The sequence below is a fragment of the Salvelinus alpinus genome, chromosome 19 (genome assembly GCF_045679555.1).
Source record: "Salvelinus alpinus chromosome 19, SLU_Salpinus.1, whole genome shotgun sequence".
Classification (NCBI taxonomy): domain Eukaryota; kingdom Metazoa; phylum Chordata; class Actinopteri; order Salmoniformes; family Salmonidae; genus Salvelinus; species Salvelinus alpinus.
Window position 1 is genome coordinate 38924271 of NC_092104.1, and position 20698 is coordinate 38944968.

General features: G+C 42.0%; 1 protein-coding gene, 1 long non-coding RNA gene and 1 pseudogene across 5 annotated transcripts; 2 read left to right on the forward strand and 1 right to left on the reverse strand.

Moving 5' to 3' along the window:
- Positions 1 to 287: 287 nt before the first annotated feature.
- LOC139545534 (phospholipase A2, minor isoenzyme-like) lies at positions 288 to 13413 on the reverse strand. 4 transcript variants are annotated; one of them, XM_071353427.1, is made up of 7 exons: positions 13364 to 13413; positions 12808 to 12870; positions 12370 to 12499; positions 2071 to 2150; positions 1781 to 1913; positions 768 to 895; positions 288 to 591 (listed from the first exon to the last, which is right to left on the reverse strand). In XM_071353427.1, the coding sequence occupies exons 4-7, from the start codon at positions 2102 to 2104 to the stop codon at positions 467 to 469; spliced, it is 420 nt and encodes a 139-aa protein (XP_071209528.1). In that variant the 5' UTR covers positions 2105 to 2150; positions 12370 to 12499; positions 12808 to 12870; positions 13364 to 13413; the 3' UTR covers positions 288 to 466. The 4 variants fall into 4 exon arrangements, with proteins under 4 accessions (XP_071209528.1, XP_071209529.1, XP_071209530.1 ...); XM_071353428.1 differs by lacking the exons at positions 12370 to 12499; positions 13364 to 13413; XM_071353429.1 differs by lacking the exons at positions 12370 to 12499; positions 12808 to 12870; positions 13364 to 13413 and adding an exon at positions 2288 to 2587.
- LOC139545536 (uncharacterized) lies at positions 2642 to 7812 on the forward strand. The gene is made up of 4 exons (XR_011669084.1): positions 2642 to 2871; positions 4813 to 4893; positions 5524 to 5716; positions 7045 to 7812. It is a non-coding gene; the product is annotated as an uncharacterized lncRNA (long non-coding RNA).
- Positions 13414 to 13431: 18 nt separating the features above from the next.
- On the forward strand, positions 13432 to 20640 carry LOC139545535 (cytochrome c oxidase subunit 6A, mitochondrial-like; annotated as a pseudogene).
- The last annotated feature ends 58 nt before the right edge of the window (positions 20641 to 20698 follow it).

Genomic DNA, 20698 nt, shown 5'->3' on the forward strand with positions numbered 1-20698 from the left:
ATAGTTGCTTTAATTACCAGAACGTGCTGTTGGACTGAACTATGTTAAGAACACGGCCAACTACAGCAACAATTTTCATTGGCTGATGCAGAACTTGTTCCAGGATAGTCACGGCCGCCTGGTGAAGTTAGCATAGGCCTTTTTATCTGATGGGACCAGCTACAATTTAGCATTCTGTCACATGCAAGTAAATCAACAATTTAAATTGGCTGATAAACTGTTTAAATTTAAAATGTTTGCAAGTAGGGCACCTATGCTTTAAATAAAAATGCAGAACTAACAAACACTTAAGAGTGCCATTCAATAATTTAATCAGGTTGTCAGTTTTGTTAGCAAAATAAATTCCGTTTCAGCAAACATGGCACACATTATGCATGAAACAGGATTCATAAACATTCTGTGAATCTACAGTTGTGTTTACATATTTAGTTTCAGATGTTGGTGCTGCTTCCAGATTTGACTTGGCTCAGGAGAGACAGTGGACTTTGGGGTCCAGGTTCTTGTTCTTAGGGTTGTAGGTCGACTGGGCGAAGCAGTTTGTGGCGACACGATCACACTCACACACTGAGACCTGGCACACGTGGCTGGAGGCTGAGGAGTAAGGACACAGGTTTAGGCTCATGATAAACATTAGTAGCAGACAAAGCTGAAACCTCACCTTCACAACAAAACGTCAGTGCATCTGACAATTTCATAGAGCTTGGACAGATTGTATTGTTTATTGCAAATGTCCACAAATTATTTTGTTTCTAGAGTTCAGTTGTTACCTGAACAGGAGACCTGCCCATTAGTGCAAGAGAATCTATACAGATTGATGTAAGGATAATCAATGACGGGACGGCAATCTGGAAGATGCCTGCTCGCTTGATAGCAGTGGTCGTGGACCTCACAACACCTGAGTTAAAGAGGAAAAAGTAAAGAGTTTGAGATATACACAGGGCTGTTGTGGTGACCATATTACCACCACGAGTCATGAAGGCAGTCAAATTCCACGTGACTGTTTAGTCACGGTAATTACGCTTCTCCAAGCTCTGATGGTCATTAGTAGCCTACTAAACGTGCTAACTGCCTGGTACTCAGCACTATTGTCCCTATAATCACTCTGACATCAAAGAAAATGTATTTGAAAATGAAACATGAGCTCATGTTGCGCAACATTTCAATAGGCTATGCAATTACACGAGAAAACAGAGTAATGGCCTCCACTAAAAAGAGATGTATCAGCTTTCTATAGGGTAGGCCTACTATATTTATTTTTCAACTTTCCTAATATTAAGTATATTGCTTATCTTTACAACAGGAGTATAGTCTACCTGGCTGGCATGAAAATAAACCACAGGGAAAAGCATCCTCCATTTGCTATTTAAGTGCATAGATGACATGTATTTTTTTCCGCTGCCCCCGTTTCGATACAGGTGCATGATAATGGTCCAATCTAAAGCATGCCTTTCAAGCAACTTCTCTTAAATCATTAGAGGCGCATCATGCAGCTTGTATTAAAAATCAAAACATATAGCCGAACAAATTAAGTTATATTAATAACTCTAAATTAAGCATGTAGATGTTCCAAAGGTCTGCATCAGGGCCTTGTATGCTATGTGTGGAAGCCAAGAGATGCCTAGTGTGTTTGTTAATTAACGGTCAATTACTGTGAGACCGACAGTTATTTGCTTGACAATCACTGGCTGACGAAATTGTGACCACCAGTCGTAATATACACACACACACACACAAAAACCTGGTCATGATGTCCAACATAAGTTGAATAAAATTCAGTTGCGCATCCCTTGGATTTCCAGTCCCCCCCAAGCCACACCAACAGCCGTAGTTATTATACATGAAGGGGTTGACTTCAGGCTGGGTGCACTTGATCATTCTGACAAATTGCAGCAGTGAACCATGAGCCACATAGGCTGGCAGAAGAAAGAGATGAAGCAATCAGTCACACTACTGCACATATTCCTGACATTGAGGTTCCATATAACAGAGTTACCGGGCACAGACGTCAATTCAACATTGGTTCAAGGGGGCAACAATCTTCTAATCATAATTAGAACGTGACAGTCTTACCAGTCAGCAGCAACAGGAGGGCGGTTGGATGCATGACAGAGGAAACACCAACTTTACCTCTGATGTTGGATGAAGGGAGGCTAAAGAGAACAAGTGATAAGATGAGGGGTTGTGTCATTCAGTCTGGAATCGGAATGGCATCTCAGGGTTCAAATACTTTCCTTGGGTGCTAAACTGGTTTACCAAGGACTGCTGCTATCAATAGCCCCATTTATACCTGGTTCTAACATCAGTCCTTTGTCCTGATCATGTCCACGGTCCGATTGTGCCCATATTTTTAGACAGGTGTAGATGATTAGAAGACACATTGTGATCAGATATTCCTGACCACCTCTGGAGGCAGTCAGATATGCATTGTGTCTGGATATCTTAGGCTGCGTTTACACACGCAGCCCAATTCTGATATTTTTCCACTAATTGGTATTTTGACCAATCACATCAAATCTTTTCACATCAGCTCTTTTTCCGAGCCGATTGGTCAAAAAACCAATTAGTGTCTGTGTAGACCAGTGTTTTCTAACTCCAGTCCTAGAGTAGACCCAACAGTACACATTTTAGATGTAGCCCTGGACAAGCACATCGGATTCAACTTGTCATCTAATCATCAACCCCACAAGACATGCCACCAGAGGTCTCTTCACACTCCCCAAATCCAGAGCAGATTGTGGGAGGCGCACAGTACTAAATAGAGCCATGACTACATTCCACATCAGGTAACTGATGCAAGCAGTAGAAACAGATTTTTTTATAAACATAAAAGTCTACCTTATGGAACAGCGGGGACTGTGAAAGGACACACAGGTACAGACACACACATGTACATTGTAATATTGTTGTATGGTGGTATCATACATTTTGTGTTGTAGCTATATAGTGGTGTATTCTTTATATGATGTATTGTTGTCTTTTGTTTTGTGTAAGTGCCTTAATGTGTTTGGACCCCAGGAAGAGTAGTGAGGATGGGATCTCTAATAAATACAAAAAAATTGTAACCGTTGAGTTTGTCCGGGGCTACAGCAAAAATGTGTGCTATTGGGTTAATCGAGGACTGGTGTTGGGAAACACTGGTGTAGATGCAACCTTACAAATATAGACTGATGGAAACAGTGAACGTTTTAAACCATTTAAATCATCACCACCTGCCCTCTAAAATCATTGGCAGGTAATGCCATTGACTTATGGCATCAATATGTGTCTTTAAAATAATATCTGTTAAATAACTTACATACAGGGAGGGACCAGGATATCTGGTCACAATGTGGATGGATAAGAGACATGTTTTACTATCATGTGTAGATGTAACAGCTATAGTGTATGTGGGCACAATCAGAATGTGGATCAGATCAGGACAAAGGATGTATAGTGTAATCTACTCTAGTACAGGTGTTTCCAACCCTGTTCCTGGAGATTAATTAACCTGGTTCAGCTAATTATTAGAATCAGGTGTGCTAGATTAGGGTTGGAGTGTGAACCTACAGGATGGTAGCGCTCCAGGAACAGGGTTGGAGTGAACCTACAGGGTTGGTGTGAAAACCTTCAGGATGGTAGCTCTCCAGGAACAGGGTTGGCGAGCCCTGCTCTAGTGTAATATTGCTTTCTTAAAGCAGTCATTGTTAGGGTTAAAATAGCATTTTACTGTATCAAATAAATTACTAATACTCTGGAAGGTAAATTTAGCCTTTCCCCTAACTTTCTTCTAAAGAACACTGTATTCCAGTGTTCTTTGGAAGACAGCTGTGTAAATGACAAAACACATGCTTAAATTCCCACACATTTCCAGTTCATGACTCCAGTCAGCCTTGTACAATGACTTACTGAGTCTCCTGTCTCTATGCATATTATCCTGTCGCTTGAAAAATAGATTGTGATAAAAATGACTTAAATAAAACATTAAATAAAACATGTAACCAGTATTGAAATGTGATTCAATGCACCTTTATCACTATACACAGGTCTGTAAGTGTCTGTTTGTGCAGTAACCTGTGTACAATTGTGTACTTTGCATCCGGCACTCTCTGGTAATCATCCAAAGCCCGCCCCTCAAGGCCATGAGTCTATATAAATTGTGTGCTAGATCATTGATTCTCTTCAACACCAAAATAAGGGCTTCTCACACTGCTGCTGTTAGCCTTCTATCTGCAAGTCTGAGTATTATTAGGTATACTGTATGTTGAGACAGGGATTTGATGCAGACTTGATGCTTTTCAGTAACAGAGCAGTGTAAAGTATAATGACAGTGTTTTCTTGTAATTCATGTCCAGTTGTCCTGTCATAGTTTCTTCTGAGGAAATATTATTTTAGTTAAGTCAATGTGCACTGCAAGGTATTTGACCCAGTACCTACACAGTACCTCAGTACAGCTGGTTATGTAACATACATTTACATTATGCCACAAGGGCACAACAGTCAGTTTTCTAGAATGAGACCTTGGGTCACCTTTCCATTTCAACCATGCTGCTATACTGTTAAATGTAACTTATTCATTAGAGTTAGTAAAGCAATACTAGTATGTGACCAATTGGTCTCAAAATTATTATTTTTTATATAAAAATGGTCATGTGGATATTTGAACGGTCTGTATGTGGCCCCTCGTGTGTCTCTTAGTGCAGGCGGTGCGTGAACCTATCCCATGGGCACTATGGAAGTTCAGGACGATGATTGTACAGCACTTTGAGATATCAGCTGATGTAAGAAGGGCTATATAAATACATTTGATTTGATTGTCTGTGCCAACCCTGACAGCTGGCCTGTGCTGGACTATACCGACACTGGCTGCTACTGTGGGAGGGGCAGCTTGAGCACACCCGTGAATGCACCGGACAGGTATGCAGTCAAAACTTGTATTCTGCAACTAACTTTTTTCGGATGTTCTCGTCATCTGCATCTTGTAGATTGGAGAAATCGCTCTTATTTCCCCCTTAAACTTGCCATGCCATTTACCCGTCCTTCTCTCCCCCCGCAGTGGCCCACCTCCCTGCTTTCTGTTAGTACTGTACTAGCATGTGCTTCTCTTGAAATCAATAACTGTCAAGATCCAATATGTGCCTCTGTTGGTTATTGGTCGGTTTCAAATCTCCCTTGCTATTCATATTCACCCACAAATACCTGAAAAATATCTGATGATAATAACTCCAAGAAAGTTGTTAAATTCTGACATACCAAGCTTTAATCAAACATTCTATGACTAAACTTATGTTATGCACTGTGTGCTTCTTCTGCTCAGCAGTCTGGTACAATCCCATGCCATAATGTGTGATGTTTATATACAGTCACTGAAAGAAATACATCCTGTACCCTGAGAATATCACGTTATCAGTGAAGCAGCACTGGCATAGCTTACAGCGCATGGCAAACATGGGTCTACTATTCATAATTTACTGTTTGCATCACAGATGTACTTCATGGTGCAGTTGGCATCATTCCAAAGCTTGTGTTGTTCATATGGACCTTTAGCCCACAGACCCTGACTGCCTTACCAGCTCATCCTCACAGTTAGGAACAAGCAGCTGTGCTCCCAGCTCCATACATTTTTCCTCTGCACTGTTCCAGCTGAGTTTCCTTTTTGATGCCGGGTAGCAACTACCCTGGAAGGACCACCAGTCTTCACTACAAGTCCCTGAGGACAGAGGTCAGGGGGTCATGCTGGGTAAAACTCAATGTTTTGTACGATGGCTAGGGATGGTCTATTATCTACCAATAAGTTAATTACCTCACTGGAATCTCAAATTCATCATAATTGACATGGTTGATAGTAGCTGGGTCTGAAAGGGACCGGAGGAGAGTGAATGAAGGAAGGAGAAAGATTATGAACAAGCATCTACAATGTTATCAGTGCTTGACTTCACTTGGTGATTAATCTAAATAGTTATTACTTCAGGTATTTTCTCCATACATTATTAATCTCCTCATACAGTCTCTTCAAACTTTTAGTTAGCTCTATACTCCAGCGTTTTGTATTTGAGATCAAATGTTTGCGGCAACAGTACAGATGGTCACCTTTTTATCTGAGGGTTTTTTCATATGTTTGACCGTTTTAGAAATGAAACTAATTCACTTAATGTATTAAAGTTGTCAAACGTTTATTGTTTGGTCCCATATTCCTAGCACGCAGTGACTACAACCTTGTGACTCTGCAAACTTGTTGGATGCATTTACAGCTTGCTTGTTTCAGATTATGTTTTGCCTTATAGTAACTGATTGGTTAATGATGACTGGAATAATTATTTCTAAGTGAGCAAATAAGATGTTTCTGAACACTTCTAAATTAGTCCTGATAATAAAGAACAATCATGAATGATGAGAAAGTTAGAGGCTACAACAAAACATGCTAACCTCTCACCATTACCAATAACAGGGGAGGTTAGCATTTTTGGGGGAGGTATGAACTTACTCATCATTACTCACAATTATCCATAATCACAGAACCAATCTTCTGAACTGAGGGGTGGAGCCTTTAGTTACTTTACCGCAGGCCCTGTAGTAAAGTAGGCAAAGGCGCCATCTCTCAGTGATCACCTAGGTGTCTCTGTGGCCGGGGGTTAAAAAAAGACTCAGGACTAGACAAAACATTTCTATGATGTGCGTTAACTCATGTATCTCCTTATTCTGTTATAACAAATCTATTCTGAGGTAATGGAAAGATAAGGGTGTATGGGTTAGTATCCACATCAATGATGAGCTCAAGTTTTTCAGTTGTCTATACTTTAAGTAAAGGTACATTTCCATAGATGAGTTGTTACAGGTTGTATTGCCCAGAATGTTCATATCAATGACAAAAATATACATGAATTGACCCTCTGTCAGTTCCACCCCTTTCTGTTCCAATTTGCTCAGACAAGGCACACCTCTTGAAGGCCTCCCTTCACAGGAAATAGGGATGTGCAGGTTGTCAGGGTTCGTTTTGGTCCAGGGGGTAATGCAGGTATCTGGTTCCTGCAGCGGAAAATCACATTGTAATGTTCTTTTGTTTTGCAGGCTTTGTATGGCAGAATTCATCAAGCAGATGGATATGGACGAAACCCCAGTAAAAGGGGATACAAAGGTTGAGGTCCATGTGATAAAAAAAACTTCACATAATTTCTTTATTTGGTTATTTAAAAAAACACCTGGGACATAAACCAAAGGCTCTGGGTCTTCCTTCCTTGTGGCAGTCCTCATGAGCCAGTTTCAACATAGCGCTTGATGGTTTTGCGACTGCACTTAACTTTCAAAGTTCTTGAAGTTTTCCATATTGACTGATATTCATGTCTTTAAAGTAATGATGGCCTGTCGTTTCTTTGCTTATTTGAGCTGTTCTAGCCATAATATGGACATGGTCTTTTACCAAATAGGGCTATCTTCTGTATACTACCCCTACCTTGTCACAACAACTGATTGGCTCAAGCGAATTAAGGAAATAAATTCCACAAATTAACTTAAGGCACACCTGTTTATTTTAACTGTTAATTGAAATGTATTCCAGGTGACTACCTCAAGAAGCTTTGAGGGATTGCCAAGAGTGTGCAAAGCTGTCAAGGCAAAGGGTGGCTACTAAGAATCTCAATAGAAAATATTGATTTAACACTTTGTTTTGGTTACCACATGATTCCATATGTGTTATTTCATAGTTTGTCGTCGCTGCTATTCTACAAGGTAGGAAAGTCAAAAGAAAAACCCTTGAGTAGGTGTGTCCAAATGTTTGACTGGTGTGTGTGTGTGTGTACGTACATACAGTTGTAGTCATTAAAACTCGTTTTTCAACCACCACAAATTTCTTGTTAACAAACTATAGTTTTGGCAAGATGTTTAGGACATTTACTTTGTGCATGACAAGTCATTTTTCCAAAAATTGTTAAGACAGATTCACTATATCACAATTCCAGTGGGTCAGAAGTTTACATACCCTAAGTTGACTGACTTAAACAGCTTGGAAAATTCCAGAAAATGTCATGGCTTTAGAAGCTTCTGATAAGGCTAATTGACATCATTTGAGTCAATTGGAGGTATACCTGTGGATGTATTTCAAGGCCTACCTTCAAACTTAGTGTCTCTTTGCTTGACATCATGGGAAAAATCTAAAGAAATCAGCCAAGACCTCACAAAAAAAAAATGGTAGACCTCCAAGTCTGGTTCATCCTTGGAACAATTTCCAAATGCCTGAAGGTACCACGTTCATCTGTAGAAACAATAGTACGCAAGTATAAACACCATGGGACCACACAGAGGTCCTACCGCTCTGTAAGGAGACGCGTTCTGTCTCCTAGAGATGAACGTACTTTGGTGTGAAAAGTGCAAATCAATCCCAGAACAACAAAAAGGACCTTGTGAAGATGCTGGAGGAAGCGGGTACAAAAGTATCCATATCCACATAACCCGAAAGGTCGCTCAGCAAGGAAGAAGCCACCATAAAGCCAGACTGCGGTTTGCAACTGCACATGGGGACAAAGATTGTACTTTGGAGAAATATCCTCTGGTCTGATGAAACAAAAATAAAACTGTTTGACCATCGTTATCAAATGTATTTATATAGCCCTTCTTACATATCAAAGTGCTGTACAGAAACCCAGCCTAAAACCCCAAACAGCAAGCAATGCAGGTGTAGAAGCACGGTGGCTGGGAAAATCTCCCTAGAAAGGCCAAAACCTAGGAAGAAACCTAGAGAGGAACCAGGCTATGAGGGGTGGCCAGTCCTCTTCTGGCTGTGCCGGGTCGAGATTAGTGAACAGGTCAGTGAACAGGTCAGGGTTCCATTGCCGCAGGCAGAACAGTTGAAACTGGAGCAGCAGCACGGCCAGGTGGACTGGGGACAAGGAGTCATCATGCCAGGTAGTTCTGAGGCATGATCCTAGCACTCAACTCCTCAGAGAGAGAAAGAGAGAGCATACTTAAATTCACACAGGACACCGGATAAGACAGGAAATACTCCAGATATAACAGACTGACCCTAGCCCCCCGACACAAACTACTGCAGCATAAATACTGGAGGCTGAGACAGGAGGGGTCAGGAGACAGTGGCCCCATCCGATGATACCCCCAGACAGGGCCAAACAGGCAAGATATAACCCACCCATTTTGCCAAAGCACAGCCCCCACACCACTAGAGGGATATCTTCAACCACCAACTTACCATCCTGAGACAAGGCCGAGTACAGCCCACAAAGATCTCCGCCACGGCACAACCCAAGGGGGGGGCCCAACCCAGACAGGAAGACCACGTCAGTGACTCAACCCACTCAAGTGACACACCCCTCCTAGGGACGGCATGGAAGAGCACCAGTAAGCCAGTGACTCAGCCCCTGTAATAGGGTTAGAGGCAGAGAATCCCAGTGGAGAGAGGGGAACCGGCCAGGCAGAGACAGCAAGGGTGGTTCGTTGCTCCAGAGCCTTTCCGTTCACCTTCACACTCCTGGGCCAGACTACACTCAATCATATGACCTACTGAAGAGATAAGTCTTCAGTAAAGACTTAAAGGTTGAGACCGAGTCTGCGTCTCTCACATGGGTAAGCAGACCATTCCATAAAAATTGAGCTCTATAGGAGAAAGCCCTGCCTCTAGCTGTTTGCTTAGAAATTCTAGGGACAATTAGGAGGCCTGCGTCTTGTGACCGTAGCGTACGTGTAGGTATGTACGGCAGGACCAAATCGGAAAGATAGGTAGGAGCAAACCCATGTAATGCTTTGTAGGTTAGCAGTAAAACCTTGAAAATCAGCCTTGCCTTAACAGGAAGCCAGTGTAGGAAAGCTAGCACTGGAGTAATATGATCAAATATTTTGGTTCTAGTCAGGATTCTGGCAGCTGTATTTAGCACTAACTGAAGTTTATTTAGTGCTTTAAAGTAGAGCATTGCAGTAGTCGGACCTAGAAGTAACAAAAGCATGGATTCATTTTTCTGCATAATTTTTGGACAGAAAATGGACAAAGTTTCTGATTTTTGCAATGTTACGTAGATGGAAAAAAGCTGTCCTTGAAACAGTTGATATGTTCGTCAAAAGAGAGATCAGGGTCCAGAGTAACGCAGAGGTCCTTCAGTTTTATTTGAGACAACTGTACAACCATCAAGATTAATTGTCAGATTCAACAGAAGATCTCTTTGTTTCTTGGGACCTAGAACAAGCATCTCTGTTTTGTCCGAGTTTAAAAGTAGAACGTTTTCAGCCATCCACTTCCTTATGTCTGAAACACAGGCTTCCAGGGAGGGCAATTTTGGGGCTTCACCATGTTTCATTGAAATGTACAGCTGTGTGTCATCCGCATAGCAGTGAAAGTTAACATTATGTTTTCGAATGACATCCCCAAGAGGTAAAATTTATAGTGAAAACAATAGTGGTCCTAAAACAGAACCTTGAGGAACACCGAAATATACAGTTGATTTGTCAGAGGACAAACCATTCACAGAGACAAACTGATATCTTTCCGACAGATAAGATCTAAACCAGGCCAGAATATGTCCGTGTAGACCAATTTGGGTTTCCAATCTCTCCAAAAGAATGTGGTGATCGATGGTATCAAAAGCAGCACTAAGGTCTAGGAGCACGAGGACAGATGCAGAGCCTCGGTCTGACGCCATTAAAATGTCATTTACCACCTTCACAAGTGCAGTCTCAGTGCTATGATGAGGTCTAAAACCAGACTGAAGCATTTCGTATACATTGTATACATTGCTGCGCAACAGCTTTTTCTAAAATTTTGGAGAGGAATGGGAGATATAGGCCGATAGTTTTTTATATTTTCTGGGTCAAGGTTTGGCTTTTTCAAGAGAGGCTTTATTACTGCCACTTTTAGTGAGTTTGGTACACATCCATCCGGTGGATAGAGAGCCGTTTACTATGTTCAACATAGGAGGGCCAAGCACAGGAAGCAGCTCTTTCAGTAGTTTAGTTGGAATAGGGTCCAGTATGCAGCTCGAAGGTTTAGAGGCCATGATTATTTTCATCATTGTGTCAAGAGATATAGTACTAAAACACTTGAGTGTCTCCCTTGATCCTAGGTCCTGGCAGAGTTGTGCAGACTCAGGACAACTGAGCTTTGGAGGAATACGCAGATTTAAAGAGGAGTCCGTAATTTGCTTTCTAATGATCATGATCTTTTCCTCAAAGAAGTTCATGAATTTGTTACTGCTGAAGTGAAAGCCATCCTCTCTTGGGGAATGCTGCTTTTTAGTTAGCTTTGCGACAGTATCAAAAATAAATTTTGGATTGTTCTTATTTTCCTCAATTAAGTTAGAAAAATAGGATGATCGAGCAGTAGTGAGGGCTCTTCGATACTGCACGGTACTGTCTTTCCAAGCTAGTCGGAAGACTTCCAGTTTGGTGTGGGGCCATTTCCGTTCCAATTTTCTGGAAGCTTGCTTCAGAGCTCGGGTATTTTAAGTAGTCCATTTCTGTGTAGACAATGAAATTAAATGTATTACAAAATACAGTGCTAAAGGGCTTGCCACTGGCCGTACCCTGTGCGCCTCGGCAGTATATGAAGGGAGAACTATGGCAACAACACAAAAATGGTACAAACACTGGTAAGGGCAGATAACAGCCAAGGGACAAAATAGGCTGAGACAATGCACATCAGGACAAGAGGGATATCACAACACCACATAATGGGGAAATCTGTTGGCAACAATGAAAAACATTGTAAAAGCAGGCATAAGGGACAAAGTATCACTGGGTGAAAACTAGTTGAATCAACATTGTTTCCACATTTAAACCGTGAAAATCAGTGATGGTGTAGAATCAAGATGGAAACTGAACTGGATTTGCAAAAAGCCATCAACGTCAGGGCATTTGGTCTTTTTTTCTCCCACTCAACTTTTAACCTAAATCCAATGACATGGTGAAATGTTTCGTTAGGGTTCACGTTGAATTCACATTGACAACTCAACCAAATGTCAATCAAAACTAGATTTTTAACTGACATCTGTGCCCAGTGTGTAGGCAGCAAGATAAAAGTGAAAAAAAATGTCAAAGGCATAACAGACCATGAACCACGTTACATTCATAAGAACTCTTATGCAGCTGCTATCCTACACAGAGAGACAAACACTTAAATTTATTTTTATTTTTTACTTATGATATATACAGTTATTCCTGACTGCCATTTTTTCCTCTCGGGCCATGTCACCAATAATTGCATCTACTGATGCAGACATGCCCAGCACACCAATTAACTCCTTGTCCCTACATGGCCCTACACTCAACTTCACACAATGTACTAAAAAAAAAAAAAAGGTGGTATACATTTATAAATTAAAAAAAAAAAAAAATGTCATTGAGCATAGACATGGATATGAGCACCATGTGGTGACAAAAGTAGTAATAACAACATACCCTCAGGTAGTTGCAGAGGGCTGTGGCTGACATTTTCTCTGGCCCATCAGTACGCTTCTTAATCTCCTTCAAACTGATGCTGTACGTCCTTTTTTAACCCGTAATGCCCAGAATCCCCATCACTTGAATGCTTTCAAAAGAGAAGTAAAAGTGTTTAAATCCACACAAAAAAAGTGTTTAATCCATGCTTTTCTGGTATGTAGCCTACAGCATTAACCTATACTATTCTTAAGGGATAAACACAGACCATCTACATTATCTGGAAATAATGGACAACATAGTAGGGACGACACGCCATATGTTTAAGGTATTCAAGGCCCTGCAAGACTAACATCCTGTCCAGGGTTTGTACTTGCACATCAAGCAGCCTAGCGCTACAGAAACAGGAGATAGGCTGCCTTTCTTTAGTTAATTTATTGGGTAGAGCCATCTACGTACCAGCACTCCTCTCTGCATCCTCTGCCAGCTGTATCATCTCCTGCTCCTCGGGGCTTATGTTGTCTGCAATTAAAACACGTCCTTGGTCACCAGTAAATCAAGGTTTATTATTATTCCTGGTCTTGGAGATGTTTGAACATGTTGTTCCAACCCAGCAGTAACACATTAATAAGCCAATTAAGGGTTTGATAATTGGTTGATACTAAGCTTGTCAGGCTGTGACAGTCCTGGCATATCATACATAACTAGCAAGTTAGCTGTATGTTCTAGTTAGCTAGATAGTTAAAACAGTCATGATGAATGGGCAAGAGCTACCGTATAGCTCAGCAAGTATTCACAACGCAAAACAGTCTCCTAGGTTCGCCCATGGCTAGTTACCTTGCAGCAAAGGTAGCTAGTTATAGCTAATCTACTGAGTAGTTTTAGCCTTAGTTTACCATTCATTTTACAATTACGTTTTTACATTAATATTTTTGTGTTACTTACAATCGCTAATAAATGTAGGAAATGGATATAGCTAAATGTATGCAACGGTGAAATTACTGTAGCTACTTACCAGTTGGCTCCATGTTCATGTTGTGCGGAATAAAATTCTACGCACTGATTGGTTTGACGCAAAAAAATTATGCTGCGCAGTGATTGGCTTGAATGTGACAGCTACCCTGGGTACGCTCTGAATTGAGCGTCTACCGTGGAGCCCCATTAGAAGAGCACGTTTCCCCCTACATCACTTCCGTTCATCTGATCGGTCAGAAAGACAGCGAAAATGGTGTCTTTTGGAAGAATTTCGCAAGCTCTCCTACGGTCCTCAATTATCCAGACCCGTCAACTCTCTGCCTCAGCGGCCCATAGTCATGGGGAGCAAACAGGTAAGCCCACACAAACATTTCTCAAATGAAGCGATTTAGTAATGACAAGCCATAAAGTTGTTTGAAGGACATGATAACGTAGTGACCTTGCTAGTTAACTTTAGCTAACGTAACGTTAGCGCGAGACAGCATAACAGCGAATTTTACTAATGTAACTAGCTAAGTTAACGTTAGCTACAGGAACTTGGCAAATCAACCACATACACAGGAGTTGTTGGCAATTCAAGTCCCACCTATACCCATCCTATACTAGCCAGATGGCTAGTAACACTACATGACCTAAACTATGACACCTGTTCATCGAACATCTCATTCCACAATCATTGGCATTAATATGGAGTTGGTCCCCCCGTTGCTGCTATAATCGCCTCCACTCTTCTGGGAAGGCTTTCCACTAGATTTTGGAACATTGCTGCCGGGACTTGCTTCCCTTCAGCCACAAGCATTAGTGAGGTAGGGCACCGATGTTGGGTGATTAGGCCTGGCTCGCAGTTGGCGTTCCAATTCATCCCAAAGGTGTTTGATGGGGTTGAGTTCAGGGCTCTGTGTAGGCCAATCAAGTTCTTCCACACTGATTGGCAAATTTCTGTATGGACCTCGTTTGTGCACAGGGGAATTGTCATGCTGAAACAGGAAAGGGCCTTCCCCAAACTGTTGCCACAAAGTTGGAAGCACAGAAGCATCTAGAATGTCATTGTATGTTGTAGTTCCAGTGCAGGGAAATCTTAACGCTAAGGGGCCTAGCCCAAACAATTATAAACAGCCCCAGACCATTATTCCACATCCAAACTTTACAGTTGGAACTATGCATTGGGGCAGGTAGCATTCTCCTGCCATCCTCCAAACCCATATTTGTCCATCAGACTGCCAGATGGTGAAGCGTGATTCATCACTCCAGAGAGCAATGGTGGCGAGCTTTACACCACTCCAGCCGACGTTTGGCATTGTGCATGGAGATCTTAGGCTTGTGTGCGGCTGCTCGGCCATGGAAACCCATTTCTTGAAGCTCCAGACGAACAGTTCTTGTTCTGACGTTGCTTCCAGAGGCAGTTTGGAACTCTGTAGGGAGTGTTGCAAACGAGGAGAGGTGATTTTTACACGCTTCAGCACTCGGCGTCCCTGTTGTGAGCTTCACAATAACAGCACTTACAGTTGACCGGGGCAGCTCTAGCTGGGCAGAAATTATTTACTAACTTGTTGAAAAGGTGGCATCCTATGACGGTGCCACGTTGAAAGTGACTGAGCTCTTCAGTAAGGCCATTCTACTGCCAATTTGTCTATGGAGATTGCATGGCGGTATCCTCAATTTTTGTACAATTTTTTTGTGTATATATATTTTTCTATATATACACACCTGTCAGCAACGGGTGTGGCTGAATCAACTAATTTGGGGGGGTGTATATGTAACAGTTTAACTTTAGTCCGTCCCCTCGCCCCGACCCGGGCGCGAACCACGGACCCTCTGCACACATCAACAACAGTCACCCACAAAGCATCGTTACCCATCGCTCCACAAAAGCCGCGGCCCTTGCAGAGCAAGGGGAACCACTACTTCAAGGTCTCAAAGCGAGTGACGTAACCGATTGAAACGCTATTAGCACGCACCACCGCTAACTAGCTAGCCATTTCACATCCGTTACACTCACCCCCCTTTCGACCTCCTCCTTTTCCGCAGCAACCAGTCATCCGGGTCAACAGCATCAATGTAACAGTTTAACTTTAGTCCGTCCCCTCGCCCCGACCCGGGCGCGAACCACGGACCCTCTGCACACATCAACAACAGTCACCCACAAAGCATCGTTACCCATCGCTCCACAAAAGCCGCGGCCCTTGCAGAGCAAGGGGAACCACTACTTCAAGGTCTCAAAGCGAGTGACGTAACCGATTGAAACGCTATTAGCACGCACCACCGCTAACTAGCTAGCCATTTCATATCCGTTACACTCACCCCCCTTTCGACCTCCTCCTTTTCCACAGCAACCAGTCATCCGGGTCAACAGCATCAATGTAACAGTTTAACTTTAGTCCGTCCCCTCGCCCCGACCCGGGCGCGAACCAGGGACCCTCTGCACACATCAACAACTGACACCCACGAAGCATCGTTACCCATCGCTCCACAAAGGCCGCGGCCCCTTCAAGGTCTCAAAGCGAGTGACGTAACCGATTGAAACACTATTAGCGCGCACCACCGCTAACTAGCTAGCCATTTCACATCCGTTACATATACACTACCGTTAAATAGTTTGGGGTCACTTAGAAATGTCCTTCTTTTTGAAAGAAAAATAAAATGTCCATTTAAAATAACATCAAATTGATCAGAAATATAGTGAAGACATTGTTAATGTTCGAAATGACTATTGTAGCTGGAAAATGCTTTTAATGTTTATTTATGGAATATCTACATAGGCGTACAGAGGCCCATTATCAGCAACCATCACTCCTGTGTTCCAATGGCACGTTGTTAGCTAATCCAAGTTTATCATTTTAAAAGATTAATTGATCATTAGAAAACCCTTTTTTGCAATTAATGTTAGCACAGCTGAAAACTGTTCTGATTAAAGAAGCAATAAAACTGTCCCTCTTTAGACTAGTTGAGTATCTGGAGCATCAGCATTTGTGGGTTCGATTACTGCGTGCCCGCACGCAGCTTAGAGGGAACAATGGTCAGAATGCAATCATGGTTACCTTAAGAGTTTTTACGCTTGTAGGATGGCCAGCTTTAGGTTGAGTAACTCAATGGAGGCAAGAGAAAAAGTGGTCAAAAATCTGGAAAATGTATTCTGTGCAAGAATTAAGCCTGACTGGTAGCCAGTAGCCTTACTTTCCCGTTGAACTCATCTTTCTTCTCGAATCCGCAGGACATAAAACAGAGGTAAGATGGATATTGATTTGAGACATGCTATGTATTTTCATATTAATTTGAAATTCCTGTTATTTTTAACGTTTCTCACATTTGAGTATCTCTGTGAAATGTCAACTGAGCACTGAGTGTGTACCAAGCGTTTTATTTTCAATACCTTACATTTTATTTCAGCTCGGCATGCTAATTTAGCTTTTTGCGACCGGCAGAAACAACTTTGAAGACAACGACCATAAAATGTAAAATCCTCAAGTTGTTATGAGAAACATGCACCGTTATGTCAGAGCTCTGTGCTTATGATCGGATATATTGGGTTATGAAATCTGACTATTTGGATAGTGCATTCGGAAAGTATTCAAACACCTTCCCTTTTTCAAAATGTTATGTTACAGCCTTATTCTAAAATTGAGGAAAATGTTTTATTTAAATCACACACACTACCCCATAATGACAAAGCGAAAACAAGTTTAGACATTTTTGCAAATGTATAAGTAAAAAAACATACCTTATTTACATAAGTATTCAGAACCTTTGCTATGAGACTCAAATTGATCATCCTTGAGATGTTTCTACAATTTTATTGGAATCCACCTGTGGTAAGTTCAATTGATTGGAAATTATTTTGAAAGGGGCACACCGGGCTATATAAAGTCCCACTGTTGACAGTGCATTTCAGAGCAAAAACCAAGCCATGAGGTCAAAGGAATTAACAGTATTTAATCCGAGACAGGATTGTGTCGGCACAGATCTGGGGAAGGACACCAAAAAATGTCTGCAGCATTGAAGGTCCCCAAGATAACAGGCCTCCATCATTCTTAAATGGAAGAACTTTGGAGACACCAAGACTCTCTTCCTAGAGATGGCTGCCTGGCCAAACTGAGCAATCGGGGGAGAAGGGCCTTTGCCATGGAGGTGACCAAGAACCCGATGGTCACTGACATAGCTCCAGAGTTCCTCTGTGGAGAACCTTCCAGAAGGACAACCATCTCTGCAGCACTCCACCAATCAGGCCTTTATGGTAGTGGCTAGACGGAAGCCACTCCTCAGTAAAAGGCAGGTGACGGACCACTTTGAGTTTGCCAAAAGGCACCTAAAGACTCTCAGACCATGAAAAACAAGATTCTCTGGTCTGATGAAACCAAGATTGAACTCTTTGGCCTGAATGCCAAGCGTCACATCTGGAGGAAACCTGGCACCATCCTTACGGTGACGATACTGCAGCTCTGATTGGTTATGGCTCAACAGTCTGTATAGAGTATGGGCCTGAGTCATGCCTTTGTAACGGATGTGAAATGGCTAGCTAGTTAGCGGTGGTGCGAGCTAGCAGCCTTTCAGTCGGTTACGTCACTTGCTCTGAAACCTAGAAGTAGTGGTTCCCCTTGCTCTGCAAGGGCCGCGGCTTTTGTGGAGCGATGGGTAACGATGCTTCGTGGGTGACTGTTGTTGATGTGTGCAGAGGGTCCCTGGTTCGCACCCCGTGTCGGGGCGAGGGGACGGTTTAAAGTTATACTGTTACATCTTTCAATGCAATAGAATCCTACTCCAATACCCTCTGCATACAAGAAAATCTCTTGCATAGTTAGTTTTTGTTTTGGTATGTTTTAATTGAAAGTGGCTAATATTGCATTAATTCGAAGGGAAACGTTGAGTGTTAAAGGGGAAAACTAGGAAGTTGACTGAAGTGCAATCTCGTGCTTCTCTGTGGGCTGATATTTCTGGAACCCAAACCGTCTGCGCGCGTGAGCACATTTATTTTGTCCCCCTACATCAAACGCGATCACGACACGCAGGTTAAAATATCAAAACAAACTCTGAACCAATGACATTAATTTGGGGACAGGTCGAAAAGCATTAAACATGTATGGCAATTTAGCTAGTTAGCTTGCACTTGCTAGCTAATTTGTCCTATTTAGCTAGCCTACTGTTGCTAGCTAATTTGTCCTGGGATATAAACATTGAGTTATTTTACCTAAAATGTACAAGGACCTCTACTCCGACAATTAAACCACACAAACAGCCAACCGAATCGTTTCTAGTCATCTCTCCTCCTTCCAGGCTTTTTAATATTTGAATTTATATGGTGATCCATCTAAACTTTCATAGTATTACCACGGCAACAAAGTTCGTCTTTCAATCACACACGTGGGTATAACCAATGAGATGGCACGTGGGTGCCTGCTTCTATAAACCAATGAGATGGGAGAGGCAGGACTTTCAGCGCGATCTGCGTCAGAAATAGGAATGACTTATATTTTAGCACTTGGCGTCGCAGACGCTCATTGGCGCAATAATTGAATAACATGGATTTCTATATTTATTTTGCGGCGCACGCGACGTGTCCGGTCTGGTCAGCATGTATGCATGGCAGTCCCGGGGGAGCTGCGCGCCTGCAAGTCCTTAGCGCAGTAGGAGGCCGTTCCTTCTCTTTCAAGAACAAGACGTCCCTACTGCGTATCGACCTGGTACCAACGAACCTGCCGTTTTCTACTTGTAGAATCACAACGCTTGTCAGTGGCGGAGAACTTGACTTTGAGCCAATCGGAGAGCACAAACCTCCACGTGGGGAGCCGAGAAGTCAAGAGAAATTAGAGGGCACTTTTCCCAGTGTAATCCACCCCCATTTCATCAGAATTATTCTAACTAAGCAAAGCTGTATATAAAAAAAATATAGGATAATTTTTTGGGGGTTGTGTTCAGTTTAATACTGTGCACATGCTCATTAGCAAACTAACTTTGCCTGGCTCAGTTTAGTTAGCTAGCTAGTCACACATTTCATATGAAACGATTTGGGTGGTAAGTGCAGCACAATGCTTTACCAAGATGGCTACCTAGCAATAAATAATGACGAATAAAACATTTAATTCACTCCAATTTCCCATACTGCCAGTTTGCTTTCTAGCTTATGTTAGCTAAACGGTCCACGTCGTCATTTAGCACAACATGGCTAGCTAGTTTCTCCACTGACTCAACAGCTAACAGGCAGCTGCTTCTTTCAAAAATGAATCCATTGTGATTTAATTATATTGCTAGTTATCTAGTTTTGGCCTTCTGGTTAGTATCAACAAGGGCTTACTGAAAATGCTAGCTAGCAACAGCATTCACGCAGCTTGCTAGTTAACTTACATTAGCTACAACAAGCAGGAACAAAGTCAGAGGTTCTTTGGAAATGGCAACTCAACAGTACAAAACCTGCACTTTGGTGGTTTGGTTGCTTTTGACATTGACACACGCAGAGATTGAGATACTTGATCTCCATGGTTTGTACCCCTGTGCACACATTAAAAGGAACGTGAAGTTAGATTTGGCATTCCAGTGAGATCAAATAAACATGTTCTCAACATGTATCTGTTACATCAAAATGTAAAAAACTGAATAAAGATCAAATGTATTGCTTAAGTGTATATAAAGCCTTTGCTTCAGTGTTACTCATCAAATTCATTTTGTTCTTTGTTTCTTCTCCAGCCAGAACATGGAAGATCCTCTCCTTTGTAGTTGCACTTCCGGGGGTTGCAGTGTGCATGTTGAACATGTACCTGAAGATGCAGCAACATGCTGCACACCATGTGGAACCTGAGTTCGTACCTTACAGCCACCTTCGCATTCGCAGCAAGGTCTGTTTCAAGTTTTAAAATGTTTTATGGAAAAATACTAAATGCATCCAGTTGTTGCAAACCACCTCTGATTGTATAGTTGGTATTATCGTCTTTGTAATTTTGCCTAGAGTATTTACACATTTTAATGTGCTCCCTGTTAGTTGAATTTGTCATTATGTTAACTTAACTCTTGTCTCTCACCAGCGTTTCCCATGGGGTGATGGCAACAAGAGCCTGTTCCACAACCCTGAAGTAAATGCCCTCCCTGATGGCTATGAAGGACATGAAGAGTGATCACTCTTCTTCCAGACTACCTCACACACTGGGACCAGAGTCTTCCCTCAATTCTTTACTCTGTTACTAGACCACATTCTTCAAACAGTTTACGCTCCTCTATTCCATTATGTTTAACTATGTGCACTTGTCACAAGGAACTCCATGATAGTAAAACTTTTCTGGACCATTTAACACAATGTGTGCTTAAACTTAACTAAAATAAATATTACCGAAATGTGTTTGTCATTATTAACTCACGTATGCTATCAGGTGATTTCTTATGTTTCTTTCTC

Excerpts from the sequence above, each read along its gene's own strand:
- LOC139545534 (XM_071353425.1), bottom strand. The coding sequence starts at position 2,188 with ATGACACAACCCCTCATCTTATCACTTGTTCTCTTTAGCCTCCCTTCA. Across the intron at positions 896-1,780 it reads ACTGGAAATCCAAGGGATGC|GTGTTGTGAGGTCCACGACC; the intron begins GCAACTGAATTT and ends TCTTTAACTCAG. Across the intron at positions 592-767 it reads TGGGCAGGTCTCCTGTTCAG|CCTCCAGCCACGTGTGCCAG; the intron begins GTAACAACTGAA and ends CTTACTCCTCAG.